Source organism: Marmota marmota, unplaced genomic scaffold, assembly GCF_001458135.2.
Source record: "Marmota marmota marmota unplaced genomic scaffold, marMar, whole genome shotgun sequence".
Taxonomy (NCBI): domain Eukaryota; kingdom Metazoa; phylum Chordata; class Mammalia; order Rodentia; family Sciuridae; genus Marmota; species Marmota marmota.
In genome coordinates, this window is record NW_026000119.1 from 9,550,003 (window position 1) to 9,566,412 (window position 16,410).

Consider the following 16,410-nt stretch of genomic DNA (forward strand, 5'->3'; position numbering starts at 1 on the left):
CTCCATAATCATAATGTTGTAGTCATCCAAATTCAAATAGTCTGCAGGATCTTTAATATAGATGTGGCTTCTTCCGAGAAATTCAGTTCCATATGCTCATCTAAGAACACCTAGACACATGCTTGTATGTGTCCACCCACACAGGGAGAGCAAACATACATACATATAGGGAGCAAACACACACACACACACACACACACACACACACACACCACTCTTTCTCCTTAAATGATGTGAGAAAAAAATATTGTTTTAGAATTTTATATAAATTGGAGCATTATAAAATTGAAATTTGAATATTTAAATTTGCTTTTCTGGCTAAGGTACTCAGGATCTGTTCTTAATAAGGTAATTTGAATTCACTACCCTCAGAGTCAGGGAGCATAGAGGTGAGAAAAGTAGCTTTCTTAATTCCTCTTTCACTTTTTTTTCCCCACTGAAATTCATATACACCATATACAGATACCATATGCACACATATCCAAATATATTATCAATTAGTGTTACATTTTGGTTCTTTTTGTATTTTCACAATAAATATGTGAATAAGAATGTGGGTTTCATTTTTAATTCTATAGGTAGATTAAAGATAATGGTTACAAAAAGGTGATACCTGTGAAATTCTGCTTGAGGCAACAAGTAAGTACTACATAAGAAGAGGTAATTTTCTTTCTTTTCAGATCACTAACCTTAATATTTTTATTCATGCTTAGGATACCAATGCTGATCCCAAAGTTAAGAATTCTAAGGTATTTAAAATAAAAGGATCAAAAATCGATGGAGAGAAAGTTGAAAAAGGCAATAGAGGTTCAAATGCCAGGTATCTCCATGGAAATAGGATAAGCCACATCAAAACAGTGCCTTCCACAAGCCTCAGAGACTGCAGCAATGTCAGCGTGAACCACACAAGGAATCCAAGCACAGCAATCCCCCCACTTATACACAATCTTTCAGCAGTTGCTCCTGGTGTTAATTCTGGAATGGGAAATATCTCAGGTGTACAGAGTTACAGGTATGAATTAGGAAAGTAAGACTAAAAAAATTGCTAAGAGATCTATTTGCAAATGATAATGTTTATTGATTCATTCACATTGTTTTACTCGTAGAATTATAGATGCTATTTATACTTGTTAGGTTGTTGTTGCAAAACTTTTTGACTTGTATGATGAAAATTATTAGGATTTGTACCCAAAATTCACCTGAGTCCTAAGGAAGTAGAATTGTATGATTTAAGGTGAAGAGAATTTACAACTATTTAGACTATAATATGAAAGAATGTTATTGTAATAAGAAATTTGTTTTGGTGGTCTGCTGCTGCATAGTTTGTCTATTGGCACTTGGTGGTAAAAGGAAGCACCTTTTGGGAATTTTGCTAAAAGAAAAGTAAATTTTGCTAAAAGGTAGGAGTTGAGGCTGTGAGGAAGGCATGAGTCAAGTGATAAATTATAGAATGCTTCACTAGATTTATATGTAATATATATTTGAAGATAGGCATCAAATTCTGATTAAACTGCGTAACACTTGGTGCTGTGTCATTTGGTTTTGTGCTTGAAAATAATAATTATTGATTTTAATTTTTTTTGCAGAGTGGATGAGAAAACTAAGAAGTATTGTATTCCATTTGTTAAACCAAATAAACATTCTCCATCAGGAATTTATAATATTAATGTGACATCAGTAAGTAAACTGTTCCCAGTCGAAGAAGAGCAAGCACTAGTCAGTTCTAGACTTGTATAATATTCAGTATGACAGTTAAGAACTGAGAATTGTATTTAGAGTCATAAAGTGAAACCTTAATTATGCAAAAATCGTCCTGTCATAGTCATGATGTAGAATCCTAAAATTTAAATAAGCCTGAAGGATGTTGTTATAATGCCATTTGCTTGTTTATGGAAGCATAGTAAATTTTCTTAATGCTTGCCAATCAGTCAGTTCTTTTTTTTTAGAATAAATGAAAAGAGAAATTATCTCATTATCTTACCCACACCAGATTTCTGGTGAAAGTATTTTTTTATTCATTTAACAAATATTTCTTGATCATCTATTTTATATAAGACACCAGAATTAAGTCAGTCTCTCTCCATGGAACTTTTGGTCTAAAAAATCAGCAAACTAAAAACATGCTATCAGATTTTAGTATTCAAAGCATGACTAAGGTTCAGAGATAGCACAGGAAGGAGCATTATTATTCTCAACATAACCTCCAGAATGCTGCTTTTATAAACGATGTCAAATCATCATCATTCTTCTGTTCAAAATCTTTCATTGACTTCTCTTTTCTGAGTAAATGCCAAAGTCCTTAAGGGGCCATCAAGTTCCTGCATGATGAAAGCCCCCTGCCCTTTTAATCCTACCTCTGTTTCCTTTCTTTTTATCAATCTGTTCTGACCATGCTGATTTCCTTGTTATTCCTGAAATATGGCCATGCGTTCTTCTGGGCTTTTACACTTAACATTTAGAGCTCTGTTCCTCCAGATAACCCACTATGTGTACTTTTTCTCCTCTTTAGTACACATAAAACCTTATGGTGAGTTCTTCTTTAATATTGTGACTCATTTTTTCTCATTACCCTCTATCTCTTCTCCTTCCTTAGTTTTTTTTTTTCATTACCTATATCTGCATCCTCTATATGCTCATTTTTATGTATAGTCTGTCTCCTCAAAAATACAATGTGTAAGCTTCCATGTCAGTAATTTGTGATGTTTTCTTCACTTCTATACTCCATTCCTGAGAATAATGTTTAGCCCAGTAAGGCTGCTTAAGAGGGGCTAGGAGTATAGCTCAGTGGTAGAGTTTGTGCTTAGCATGCATAAGGCCTTGTTAGAACCCCAGAAAAAGAGAGGGGTGGGACTTAAGAAATGTGGAGAATAAGTAAATTCTTTTTACATAGAAAGAAGAGGTATGGATATATTTCCCAAACAGTATTTTTTCCACTAATTTCTCTACTCATTATCCTCAGAGATGAAAAATACAGTCTTTTCATCTCTCTCATGATCTGGACATTGCTGTTTTTCTTTTAATTATTCTTAGTATATTACTTCTGTGCTCATGACATTTTGTTTTTTGATAATACCCTACTGATTTCTTTTATTTTTTAATCCTGGTCTGTTCTGGAAGATTATTTCAATCAGCAAACCTTTTTAAAAGTAGCTAGCTCAATACTGTTTTTTAAGAATTGATATCAACTGCTTTCAGGCATTGCATATTCAATGCTGGCTAATAATTTTAGATCCTATTTTTATTTATTCTTCTTTGGAAAAGATAATCGAGAAAGGGGGTAAAGATTGGTGGAGAAAAGATCCTTCGGTTCGTACGTGTGATGATTGGGGGGTCCTGCTCTTGTCTGAGATGTGCCTCCCTCTAAACCTTGTTATAACATCAGCACATTACCCATCTGACGTGGAAAAAAAATGGTGGAGAAAAGACCCACTGGAGTCTTTCCTTAATGAAAATTAATGCAGACAGAACTAAATCTAGACTTTCTTCAGCTTCTGCATTAAAGATCTGTACTTTCCCCACTCTTTATGCCCTAATTCTGGGATGTGAATAAATATACAAACATTTATTATTATGTGTTTTTTTTTTGTCATGCTTTGAATGTGTAAATCTGGTAGTTTGAACTCACTTTTTGATTTTATTTTTTGTACTCAAGGAATCTTTATGGCTTAATGTCATTATGTGTATGTTTGTTGTGTGTGTATTTCATCATATATATGTATATATAAATACACACATACATATATGTGATTTTGTCATATATGTTTTTTGTCAAGTCACATAATTTCTATGTGCCATTTATTTTGAAGATGTTGAAAAGAATGTAGTTTCTGCAATTCTTAAATGAAAAAGTTTATAAAAATATCAAATTTATAAAATTGAAGAATTGAAGTGACACTACTATTCCTCACTTTGGATGTTTTCTGACTTTATCAACTATGAAGTAATAAAAATAAAAAAGACAAGGAAAATAACTGAGGTTACAGTTTTTTACTAAATAAACTATATTTCCTGGGAAGATAGTATCATGCTAACCCTAAGGAGCAAGACAAGACCAAATACAGAAAACAAGTAACAAGATTATATTGAGAAAGAAAGAATCAATATTGGAGGAGATGTGATTATGCTACTGGAATTGAAGGTTCTGCTCACCACTCAACCAAAATTCAGGAATCACAAATTGGTGGAAGAAAACAGATTTATTCAAAGCCATTCCTGAGGAAGTTAGAGGAGACTTTTCTGTCTCAATCTCCAACTTGAGAGTGCTCAGGGATGCAAACAACTTTTATGAGAGAAAAAGTGGGTATAGTAAGATAAAAGGCAGGAAATACACCTATGTGGATTTAGCTATGCTGTGCTTGCTAGAGAATTATGTCAAAATTCCAGTGTCCTTGGCACCCACTTAATCTAGGGACTAGTTTTTCAGTTTCCATTTTTATCATGAGGAAGTTAAGATGGAAAAAAAAACTTTTTTAAAATCAGGAAATGAAAATAATTTAGAGCTTTTAATTTCAAGGGAGCTCTATTATAATACATGTAATGGCAACTATTTGCTGAAAAGCCCAAGTGTTATTAGGTCTGACCTTGGTAGCCTGAAAGACCAGAGTATTGATTTTCATCTTCTATCCTTTTACTCTTGGCAGGACTTATACCGAAGGTTGGCACGGGGAAAAGGAGAAATGTAGAACAATCAGGTTATCCACTTGTTAACAATTTTAATAAATTTGGTAAAGAGGAGGTTTAGAATAATTGAGTAAAATGGTTTCCTATGTTATTAATATCCTTAAAGTTTTTTATTCTGGCTCTTTAAATCTATAAACATTAGGATACAAATAAAGTCGTTACAAAAGAAAGAAAGTCTAGTTTACCCTGAAGCTAATTTATTTCTGTTAATAATTCTGACCAAATTAGGTCTCTAGTGAAAAAAGCCTCCTTCAGGCAAATAAGAAAAGAAGGGAATATTCTAAGACAGATGTCCGTTTGCCTGAACTGAACTATAATCATCTCCCTGAACTAAGAGCCTTGGAAGGAATAGGTATGTTTATGATGCTTTTAATTTTTTCAGCCCTTTTGTGTACATTGTAAAATGTGTAGTAAATAAACTAACAGAATATTTAAGAAAAAATTTATGGTAACCTTACATATTTTAAGTAATTAAACACATATACTCATTTATGTGTAATAAATACATATTGAGGGACAGATGTAGAATATGAAAAACTAAAAAAATGTATATTTTTTTCATTGTGTTTATGGTTGTTTTTATCTAGCTCGAAATTCTAGACTAATAAAGAAAGAGAACAAAATTCTTTCAGAATCTCGGATTCCTTCTCTGGCTGCTATTGACCTCCATACTCCCAGTGTTGCTTTACATCAGGTATTGAAATATTCTTTGTAAATTAGAGAAACTTGGGTCTCTTACATATTTACTATATTTTAAGGAAAATTTGGTCTTAAGAATTGGGCAGGTTTTCTGTTGATCTATAAGATTTTGCTTGCTAAAGCTCATTTTATATGTCATTGCAGTTAGTATCTTATTGCATAAATATTTATATATAAATTTCCTAACTGGTAGTAATCATTTTTTTAGGTTAAAAATGTGTGTCTGTGAGTGAGTGTGTGTGTGTGTGTGTGTGTGTGTGTGTGTGTGTATAGCCTAGGTATGTTCTTTGTATAACAATAGGCTTTGTGGGAGTTTGTAGTATTTTACTGCATTAACCCTAAAGTTAAAACCTCATTTTGAAAGAGTAAAACTCTGGAATCATTTCTTAATCTCTCAAAATGAATTGTCTACCTGACATTTTTTTTTCCTAAGACCATCCTTTTACCTAATTTAAACGTTTTCTATTCCATATAATCTTCCACTTCTAGAATTTCTTTTAGTTCCTTAGAATATGTATGTTTCTGCTCCTTTCCTTCTGAGAGTCTAATGACAAAACATAGGTTAGACCTTTTGATGTTTTCTCACAGGTTCCTGAGACTCTGTTAACTTTTCCCTAATCTTTTTTCTTTCTACAGATTGTACAGTTTCTTTTACCTCTCTTCGTGTTCTGTGACATTTTACTTTGTTATCTCTGTCCCACTATTAAGTCCATTCAGTTAGATTTTAAAAATTTCAGATAGTATATATTTTAATCCTAAAATAACCACTTGATTATTTTTAATAGCTTTTATTTCTGTGCTAAGAATTCCTGACCCTTCATTCATTTCAAGTATATTTTCCTTTACTTCATATAACACAGTTATAATGGTTGCTTTGAAGTCTTAATATGATGATTTCAAATGGTTTTTATTTTTGTTTTATAATAAATTTTGTAATAAATAGCACACAATGACAGATTAGAAGTATCTTTTAATGTATGTATAAACTAAAGGCCAAAATGTCCTCTGACTTCATTCTTTCCCATGCAAGCAACTTGAGCTATGAATAGTTAATTCTAAGCATCTGATATTTAAACAGCCAGAATTGGTATTTTGGAGGAGTGAGACATTTACAATTACTGAGAAACTATAAAGATTGATTATTTTATAGGTATCAGGATCTCCCCTGTCAGATGATTCAGAGGCCGACTTGCCTCGGATGGAACACCAGCATTGAGAATTATTTTAGTTCAGAAGGGGGTAAGTCTGATTTCTCATACTTAAAGCTGTGTCACTTTAAAAAAAAAAAAAGTACCTGTGGTGCTGGGGATCGAACCTAATACTTCACACGTGCGAGGCAAGCGCTCTACCACTGAGCCAGTCCCTGTGTCACCTTTAATGAGAAATATTTTGTGGTTTTCTGAAGAAAATTTTCAGCCAAAACATTCTCTGGTTATTGATTTCATAAGAACTCCTGCCAGGGAAGTTGTGCCACTTAGAAAATCAAAAGCATTTGTCTATAAAGTAAAATTTTTTTAATAGATCTTATATCTCTTGATCTTGAACTAATCTGAATTTTATTAGCCATAATATGTGAATTCAGGGTGACAAGTACTGAAGAAGGTTATATACTTATCTTACTTTTCAGTATTTTGTTCTGTGGGCTTGTCAAGCAAGATAAATTAAACAATGACTTGGTATTCTCTTTCCCAATAAAGAGGGATCAGCAGTATACCAAATGATTACTTTTAAGTGTTTTTGTACTAAAAAAATTTTAAACCTGTTGGAATGATAATTTGCTAGATTACTTTAAGCAAGTCATTCAATGTTTAATATCTCATTAACTCTGTAAAATACGATATTGTAATAAAATGCCAGGTTCCTTTAAATTTTATTATTGGAATTCATCTGTTAATCTCCACAAAGCATTTTGAATATCTGTGATATCAAAGATCACTTTCCTGTGAAGTGAAAAAAGCTTAAATTTTAATTCTTCATTTGCACAAGCCCTTCCTAGACCCAGGGAAAGGGCTTTGCAATGTAGTGGCACCCCCATTCTCCACAAAAAAAAAAATTTAACTCGGCTTCTCCAGAAATCTTCACTATGGCTGATTTTAAGACTGTCAGCAAATGAGTCTCTACAAAAGAGTTCAATGTAGATAAATTTCCTATTTTCATGTTGCCCTATTTTACTTGGCCGCTAGCCTGGAAGAAATCAGCATTCCAGATGCTAGACACCCCCTTACTAGTTTTTCACAAATGTATCCAGTATAGTAGTTTGTAGAAATGTGTAAACAAGGCCTCTGGCCTTGAGCTGGAGCTTCACAGAGATGTCTACATTTCTAATATAAGAGAAGTTACCAATTGGGCTCCATGGTAAAAGCTGGCAGAGGGAGGAAAGAGAGGGGAGAAGAAGTTCTCCCCTTCTCAGGTTTTGTCCTTGAAGGGTTAACTTGCCCAGAACAGTGAAAGAAAAAGCTGCTTTTATGTGAACTTCTGCAGCCTGAACTTCTGAGTTCCTCCCCTTACATGCTGGTTATAAAACTCTGAAACTACCTGAACTCGGGGTTCAGGGGATTGATTGCTTATAGTAAAAGCTGTCCCCTCTGAACCTGGCTGCAGCCAAATAAAACTGTTTCCTGCTAACTTTGGTGCCTTGCCTTGTCTGTCCCTACAATAGCAATGCATTTATTTGAGTTGGTTCATGTGAACTGTGAACAACTAATTCATGTAAACTGTATAAACTTCAGGCTCTACAAACCTTACATCTCTTTTGTCAAAATCAGTCATTGTTTGCATAAAAGAAGATAATGTGCTATACAAGATAATTTAGATTGATAGTTATTCTAAAGAATGTTTTTAAAATCTTCTTTTTAATACATATAATCTAGGTTTTCTTAGACTACATAGTACCCACCAATGTTATCAATGTATACATTTTGAGAAAGCGAGTGAGACAAATTAATTTCTAGAAATATTTAATATAAAATATTTGGTGGAATATTCTGTGCTTTTAGATGCTGCTATAGCATTTGAGATGACATCTCCTTGCAACTAGAGTGCTAATATCCTAAGAGGAGAGATTCGTGGTATTCATTGTTTCCTTCTGAACTTCCTGCATTTTCTAAGAAAGTTGCTTTGCAGAGGAAGGAAAGACAAAGACATCCTTCAAATGTTTCAAAGGAAGATTGAACAAGTTCACCTTCCCAACTGTTATCCTATTACTTTTTCAGTCTGTTGATGCTTGCTATTTTAAGATATAGACAATGAAAGAATAGTAATATGGTTCTTGTTACATGAATGTGAATTTGCTATTAGTAGATTGTGTATTTAAATTACTAAGATTAAAAGTGATTAAAAATGGAGGCAAGAGACACATTATAAAAGGTCATGTTATTCATGCATTTAACCTTGTGTGATCTGTGTAAATGTTTACAGTTGAAGAAAATGAAAACAACTCTAGGATCAGTAAAATAAAATGTTTTGTTTACTTTACCTATAAAAACACTTGAAAATCTTGTTTCTAGGCATTAAGGTGATATGTAACTGCTGTCCAGGAGTGATATATATCATTGGTTTCTGTGATTGTTGTTAATATTCAGTGTATTGTGGGAATCTGGCCTTTCTGCTGATCTAAGAACTACGTTAATATAAATCTGACAGAGAAACTTTTTATTTCTAATGACTCAGTACAGCTGTGGCATTGGTAGTCCTCTGCGTTGTAAAATTTTGGTGCTAATGTTCCTGTGTGAAGGAACATGATTGGAACAAGAGGAAAAGGAGAATAGAGTACTGAACCTTAAAGTTGAATACTGCACTTCTCACTGGAAAGAGTTACACATACGAAATAGGTGATGGGAAGCAGGGTTACCTATTAATCAGGCTGATCACTTTTGTCTAGGCCAATTGCTGTTGAGACTAAAGAGACTGTAGGGAGGGAATGTCTGTTATTACGGACTCCACTCTTGTCCACTGATATTTTGAGGGTGATATTAGAACCCAGAGAAGTTTCTGTGCCTCAAATGCTTAGGCCTTCCCAAAGCTTTTCTCCAAGGTACATCATCATTTACCACACATTTTGCACAGGTGTGCAACATTTTAGGTGGGAGAGTTAGACCAATTGAGCTCCAGATTCTTGTTTCTAGGATTCCAGTCATGCTCTGCATTTATCATTTTTAAAGAACAGTTGTTAAGGAGACCAGGATTTGAATAGAATTTTTGCCTTAGCCAATTAAAAGTGTGTTGTTTTTTCCTAAAAGCCTTTGACTAGAATTAATCCAAGAATTTAACTAAATTTTTCTTTATTACTCCAAGGAACTTAACATTGAACTTCTGGCCTTAGATACTTGGGCCTCAAAAGACTAGGACATTCAAGAGGAAGCAAAATCAATGGTTCCAACATATAAGTCTATAGGTGATGATTAAATTGATATTTGGTTTTGATTTAAAAGCTTTATTTTTAACCTTTTACCTGGTATTTGACTAGATTAGTATGGCTAAAATGCTGAAAAAAAATTAAAATATCAGCATTAATGATCTTCATACTAATATTTTATTTTTACTTTGAAAAATATTGCCAACAGACTCTACAATCTAGAAAGAAGACAATACTTAAAGTCAGTCCTCAACAACAGCTTATTTCAATGCTATGTTTATGTAAAGAGAAGTGTGAAAATATTAGCTCAATTTCTGAGGGTCTAAGTCATTTACCTTCTAATTCTGTACTCTCCTTAGGTATCTTTTGCCTATTTAAATATCTGTGAAAAAACTGAGAATCATTTATACTCAAGTCTTTGTTGAAACTTGAGGATCATATATGATTAAAACCTTGGCAGAACTATTAAAAAAGATTTTTCAAACTAGGGCTGTAGATACTAAACCAAAATAATCTTTGTTTTCAGTTTGTGGTTATTTACTCTCCCTTTACAAGGATATGATTTAGTTATACACTAATATGAACTATGTATATGTACTAGTGGGGGACAATGGGTTTGCAGTGTATGTGTATGTTTTAAAATAAATAAATATTATCTAACTAAGCTCCATAGGTGGTTTTAATTTATATTTATTTAATTAAGATACTAAAAATTATACACACACACACACACCCAGACCCCACTGTATGGTATTTAATAAATTAGTTTGAAATAATGTTAATTTGTTTTTTTGTTGTTGAAAATTTGAATATAGGGGCAACCAGTTAATTAACTGTATAGCTGGTGATATAAATAGCACAGTGATAAAATAATAAATAAAGACTACCTGGCAAAAGTTATGACAGACCCAGGTTAAGAACCCAGTTCTTCTGATCAAAAATTCCCTGATTGTTTGGGATGCCTGACTTCCTGTTTAAATGGGGATATGGTAATGAGCCCAAAAATAAATATAAAGAATAAAAATCCATCCTTGCCAACAGTTTTGACCACCTTGACAGAAACAAATCCTTCTTTCTCATTAAGAATTTTAACTTAAAAAAAAGTATTATATAAGTGATATCATACTACATGTATTATTTTGGAATTTGCTTTTAAATTCTACATTATTTTTGAGATCTGTTTATACTGATACATAGGATAAATTTAGTTCATTCTTACCTACTAAGCATGTGAATAAAGCACCTTTTATGTACCCATAAAAAAAATAAAAATAAATGGGGATATGGAAGATGTTTTTTTTTTTCTTATTTTTTGGTTCACTTATCTTAGTTGTGCTATAATATAAGGCTGCATTATACTCAGCTGTGAGTCAGACTAGACTGAAAATTGTGGTTGACTTGTTTTTTAATCACCCTGTGTATAAGCAAACCACTGGCAGGGAATTAGAGAACCACCAGAGGACCGCTTCTAACCTTGTAGGCTAGTCTTGGTGAACTGGACTAAAAGAATTTTTCTTTATTGTTTTGTGTTAAGTATGTTTACATTAGGAAGGAGCCCTTAACACTCTCCTATTTTTATAAAAATTATCTTATTATATTGCTTTCTAAAGGGACCTATTGTTTTCTCTTGATGGCATCAAAACATGAAATAACTTGAAAATGCAATTAACAGACAGTTTATCTGCTTCTTAACATGCACTTCTGAGAGGTACTTTGCCACAAATATTGACCTCATCACATGTGTATAACTTGTGATTTAGAGCTATGTGTTTATTGATGTTTGTGGATGGCTGACAGTGAATATATTATACACTGAGAAATTTTCTTTTCCCTCTTTTTTTTTTTGTACCAGGGATTGAACCCAGGGGTGCTTAACCACTGAGCCACATCCCAAGCCCTTTTTATTTTTTTATTTTATTGGCTTTGAACTTGCAATCCTCCTGCCTCAGCCTCCTGAGTCACTGGGATTACAGGTGTGCACCACTGCACTGGCAGAGAAATTTTCTTTAAAATAAAAACTCTGCTCAGGAAGCTGCAACAGGAGAATTGAAAGTTCAAAACCAGCCTCAGGAGTTTAGCAATGTCTTAAGCAACTTAGCGAGACTGTCTCAAAAAATACAAAGAGCTGGGGATATGGCTTTAAGTGCCCCTGGGTTCAATTCCTGGAAACAAAAACAAAAACAAAACTATCAAGAAAATATCATTTTATTTTGTTTTCAGTGAAAATTAATTTTCCCCACTATATAACCTTATTCAATTATTTCATTCTTTACTTTAGCCTGCAGGATCATTTCCTGTAGAAGCAAGGAAGGTTCAACAATAAAATTTTGGAAAATATTTTGTCAGGTAACATGAATTAATATAAGAAAGAATCAGGGAAATTAAAGTGACATCTCAATTCAGCATGTTTTCTTGTCCTTAGACTAGGGTGGTAGCAAGAACAATACCTAATGTCTCTCCCTCACTAAGTTTTCAATGTCTGTAAAGATTAGGAACAACAAATTATTTACCTATTTCTATTCCACATAATCTAGTACAGTGATTTCTATGTGATAATGGTACTAATACCTATAAAAGTAGGAATATTGTTCAGATTTTATAGGCATTTGACTTTGAAGGTTTAAAGAATTTAATGTCATTTGACAAATAAAAAAGCCATGAGAGTTTGTTGGCATAAATATATAGTCATGATTACTTGGATCTGGAATTAATTTTAAAAATGAAACATTTATTTAGATAATATAAACATTAGGAGCTTAGATTACTGGAGCTCCATGCTTCCTCACTGATTCTAAAGGAGACGAAGAGTTTCTTAACCCATCAAATAAAACTTCACTCATAGATTGGAGCCTGAAGCAAATCTCTGTATGGGTTGGGGTGGGGGTTCAGTGAAGATGGTATGCACTAAGGGGCTCCTGTTAAGTACCCTTGCCTGAATTAAGGGGAGTGAAAGGAAAAGGGATTATGCTGATTGGCTGGCAGCCTATCCATGGACCCACATGACTTGTAGAGCAATAGGGGCACAGAATGGACGCTGGAGAAATCATCACAGTGCTCACCAGAGATGGACTTTTTAAAGCTGCAGAAGGTATGATTCATTTTATATTTTGATTGATTCTGCCAAATTTCCCCCTTAAAAGGCTGTACCAATTTATATTCTCACCAACAGTATCTAAGAAAATCTATTTTGTTACATTAGCTCTTATTTATAATTTTCATTTTGGCCTGTTTGATGGGTGAAAATTCATGATCTTGCTTTTTACACTTTCTTGAATACTATTGAGGTTAAAAATATTTTTTCTTTTTATGTATTTATTGGTTATTTGAATTCCTTCTTCTATGAATAAAAGATAGGAAAGATCTTTGAAAAAAGCAAAGTAGATTTTTGCTTATGTTTTGGAGATTTTGCTCTGTGCATGTTTTTCCTATCCCTGAAAACCTACCCCTAAGGGCAAGTGCCAGGTTCAAATAATACTATTCATATATGTTGCATATGAATATTTATTTTCATATATGTAATATGATTATATTACAAATATTTGTGGATAAAAACTTATTTTATATTAGTAAATGTGTGAAGAATTTATTTTTGCACGTCTACAGCCTGAAGAATCTATTTTTAATTATACTTGTCTTAAGGAAGGTGGTCAGGTCCCACTTGTTCTGTTGGGTCTTGGGAGGAAATAGGCCAATGAGAAATAAGCACTTTTCCTAGTGTAGAGGGATGAAGGAGGAGCCAGTTCTGCTTGAACAGACAATAATTATTTAGGGAAAGTTATCAAAGAACTGAGCTCTGGAGTTGCTGCAATTGGTCTTCCATATATTCCACTACTCTTTGGGCTCTGCCTGGGACTGCCCAGTGCTGCCATGCCATAATCCAGGAGGGGGCAGTAAAGACCCAGTCACTGTAAAACACATCCATCCCAAGGGAAAAATGATAAATCATGGAATGAATTTTACCTAAGGGTTATCTGTTCCTTTTTGTCCATGTGTCAACAATAGTTTTCCTTCTCCATTATTAAGGGTGCAGTAATTAAGGGGTGATTAATGGTTTGAACCATTAGGAGTGGTCAGGGAAAACTGTAGTAGATAGGCCATTTGGTGGTAATTACCAGAGGAGTGGTGCTCCCTAGTGGACATTGTTAATCCTTCTGGTAGCCCAGGCTCATAGGGATTTATAAAGCATTTAAGGAGCAGAAGAAGCTCAGTGCACTTGACCTCCTCAAGAACTTCTATGCATATGTCACGACTCTCCTAATTCAGCAGGTAGCCAGTGACACAACTCAGCAACACAGAGTCAGTGGCTGGTAGGAGCCTGGGAGTGCTAGGAAGGAGCTGCAGGCTTCACTGAGAATCCCGAGTAAAAGACAAAGAGGATGAAGAATTATAAAAGTAAATTTGCCTCACAAAATGAAACTGGAAAGATGATTAAAGACAGAGTGGCAAGAAGGCCGATCAGTCCACTTTTAAGAATACTGGTCTTATAAGAGCTTTGAACATCTTTGGAATTAACTGGAAACATGGTTTTCAAGTGTGATATCTAAGTAAATGGCAAAATGTACATCAATCCTCACAATGAATGGAACTTTGAAAATTAGTCCACACGGGCATTAGCTTGCTTTGTTGATTTTGTTAGTTTGCATGGTGCAGCCTGAGATATATTTCCAACCTTGGTAGCACTTGGCTAATACACCTAACTCAGCCATCAATCCCCTGAAATTCTCAATTTGAAAATTTCCCTATTTTTAAGGGAAATTTAATTAAATTAATCCATCTACTTTGTGTCAAAATTTAAGCCCTCAATGTAGCTGTTAATATACTAATTTGAAAAACAAAAATAAGAAAACTGAAGAGGTCCTATAGAAAAGAAGAAATGTTTTGCCAATATGGTTATAGAAGAACTTTAAAAATATTCTGAACAAACTTTCATTGTTAAGACTGTATGAAATCTACCTCTATCCTAAGTGATCTAATTCTGAGTGAAGGAAATTGTGAAAGATATTTCCAAAGAAATGATTTATTATGTGCAGAACATGTAATAAACCTACCATTTAGAACATAAGCCAGGAAGAAGACAAATTTTGTTGGCAGAGTACGTTTTTTTTTTTGTGCCTGGTGAATTGATATTTGAAGAATAAAAGCGCCATCTTACATAATTAGTTTTCCCAGAAAACTGTGGCCCTCCCGCCAATGCTGGGAATTAAATAGGACCTCATGCATGCTAGGCAAGCACTTTACCACTGAATTAAGTCCCCAGCCAAAACTGGACTTGAATTGGCCTTTAAGGAGAGATTTTACAAAGATAATTGGATGCATATTTTAAAAAACAAACAAGTTATGAAACTGATAATGAAAGTCTGAAAATTACAAAATTAAGTGGCAATTAAATAAAGGATTCTCTGTTTACCATTAAAATCTATCTTCCAACAAACTGCTAAAGGAAATTGTATCTTAAGTAAAACAGAACTTTTTGTTTTGGAATTCTTGAAAGGAGGTTGAAAGAATGTACCTACCAGTGGCCAGTAACTCTTTTATTTGGGAGGGATGTGTGTACTTATTTTTCTCTCAACAGAAATTCTTTTTTTTCTGGGAGAAGTCTTTCAAATCTTGAGACTTCCCCTGATATGTGTGAATTGATTTGGAAGGAAATAGAGTTTAATATCAGGGAGGTTTAGAAGTTTATTTATTTAACAAATACTTTTTGCATCCCTACTATGTGCAGACATTGTTCTAAGTTCTGGGTATAAAGGAGTAAACAAAATAGACAAAAACCACTGCAAATAAACAAGGTAACTAAGAATATGTTTAGATATTTGAATGTCAATCATGCTAGGATAAAAATAAAACCAGGAACAGGGAACGGAAGGGAGCCTGTGTCTGCACATCTCCATTGGGTGTTCAGGACACCAAGAGGTGGCATATTATGAACACCCTGAAGGAAGTGAGGGAGGGAATCATGTGTATATCTGCAAAGGCATAGGCCCTGAGGAAGAAGTGTGCTTGGTTTGTTGGAGGAACACCAAGGAGGATGGTGTATCTGAAGTGGAATGAGAGAGAGGAAGAGAATGACAGGAGATGAGGTTGGAGAGGAAAGAGGTGAGAATGGGAAGAAAGTGTGAAGTGGGGTTGTGCAGGCCACCCACATCTGTGTCAAAAACTTCTGGATGTAATTGTTTGAGATGGTCCCTTGTATATTAATCATTTATAGTAACAGTTGCCGCCTAATCCATGCTTACCCTAAATGTCTAATGTTGAAATTGAGAAAAGATATTTTCTGTTTAGAATGTGTGTTTTTCTGTTTTTGCGGTTCTCTGATAGCCAACAAGAGAATAGGGTTAAATTTAAAACTTAAAAAATTTCTAGTTCATCAATTCAAGATGGAGGATTAAAGAAAGGTTGCATTCCTAGTTGTTCTGTTACCAGTGCTGGCACAAAGTGACGGAGCTGGATATAAAATTCACAGATCAGCACAGCCTTTATTTGGTTGTGCACATGCATTGGGTGGACCCACTTTCCTGATGGAAAATGAGCCATTGGCCAAAGGAGGAATCTGTGTTTATATATGTTACACTGAGAGGTGACTTAATTATTGACAGAGTATATCAATTTGGGCACACAGGAAACAGGTTTGTGAGAATTTGATATTTGTTTTTACTGGGCCATGTTTTTACTTGGGA

General features: G+C 34.0%; 1 protein-coding gene and 1 non-coding gene across 4 annotated transcripts in view; both read left to right on the forward strand.

Annotated features, from left to right (window-relative positions):
• The window catches only part of Cdkl2 (cyclin dependent kinase like 2), a 38,222-nt gene extending 27,825 nt beyond the window's left edge, over window positions 1-10,397 (forward strand). For 2 of the 3 annotated variants that reach the window (XM_048784838.1, XM_015499293.2), the window contains 6 exons: window positions 714-1,012; window positions 1,587-1,677; window positions 4,909-5,032; window positions 5,268-5,374; window positions 6,530-6,618; window positions 8,376-10,397. In XM_048784838.1, the coding sequence (XP_048640795.1) occupies window positions 714-1,012; window positions 1,587-1,677; window positions 4,909-5,032; window positions 5,268-5,374; window positions 6,530-6,595 (687 nt within the window). In that variant the 3' untranslated portion in view covers window positions 6,596-6,618; window positions 8,376-10,397. The remainder of the gene's footprint in view (window positions 1-713; window positions 1,013-1,586; window positions 1,678-4,908; window positions 5,033-5,267; window positions 5,375-6,529; window positions 6,619-8,375) is intronic. The other variant, XM_048784839.1, reaches the window with a different exon arrangement.
• Window positions 3,299-3,400, forward strand: LOC125611090. Its single transcript, XR_007341214.1, has one exon. It is a non-coding gene; the product is annotated as a small nucleolar RNA U13 (small nucleolar RNA).
• Window positions 10,398-16,410: the final 6,013 nt, after the last annotated feature.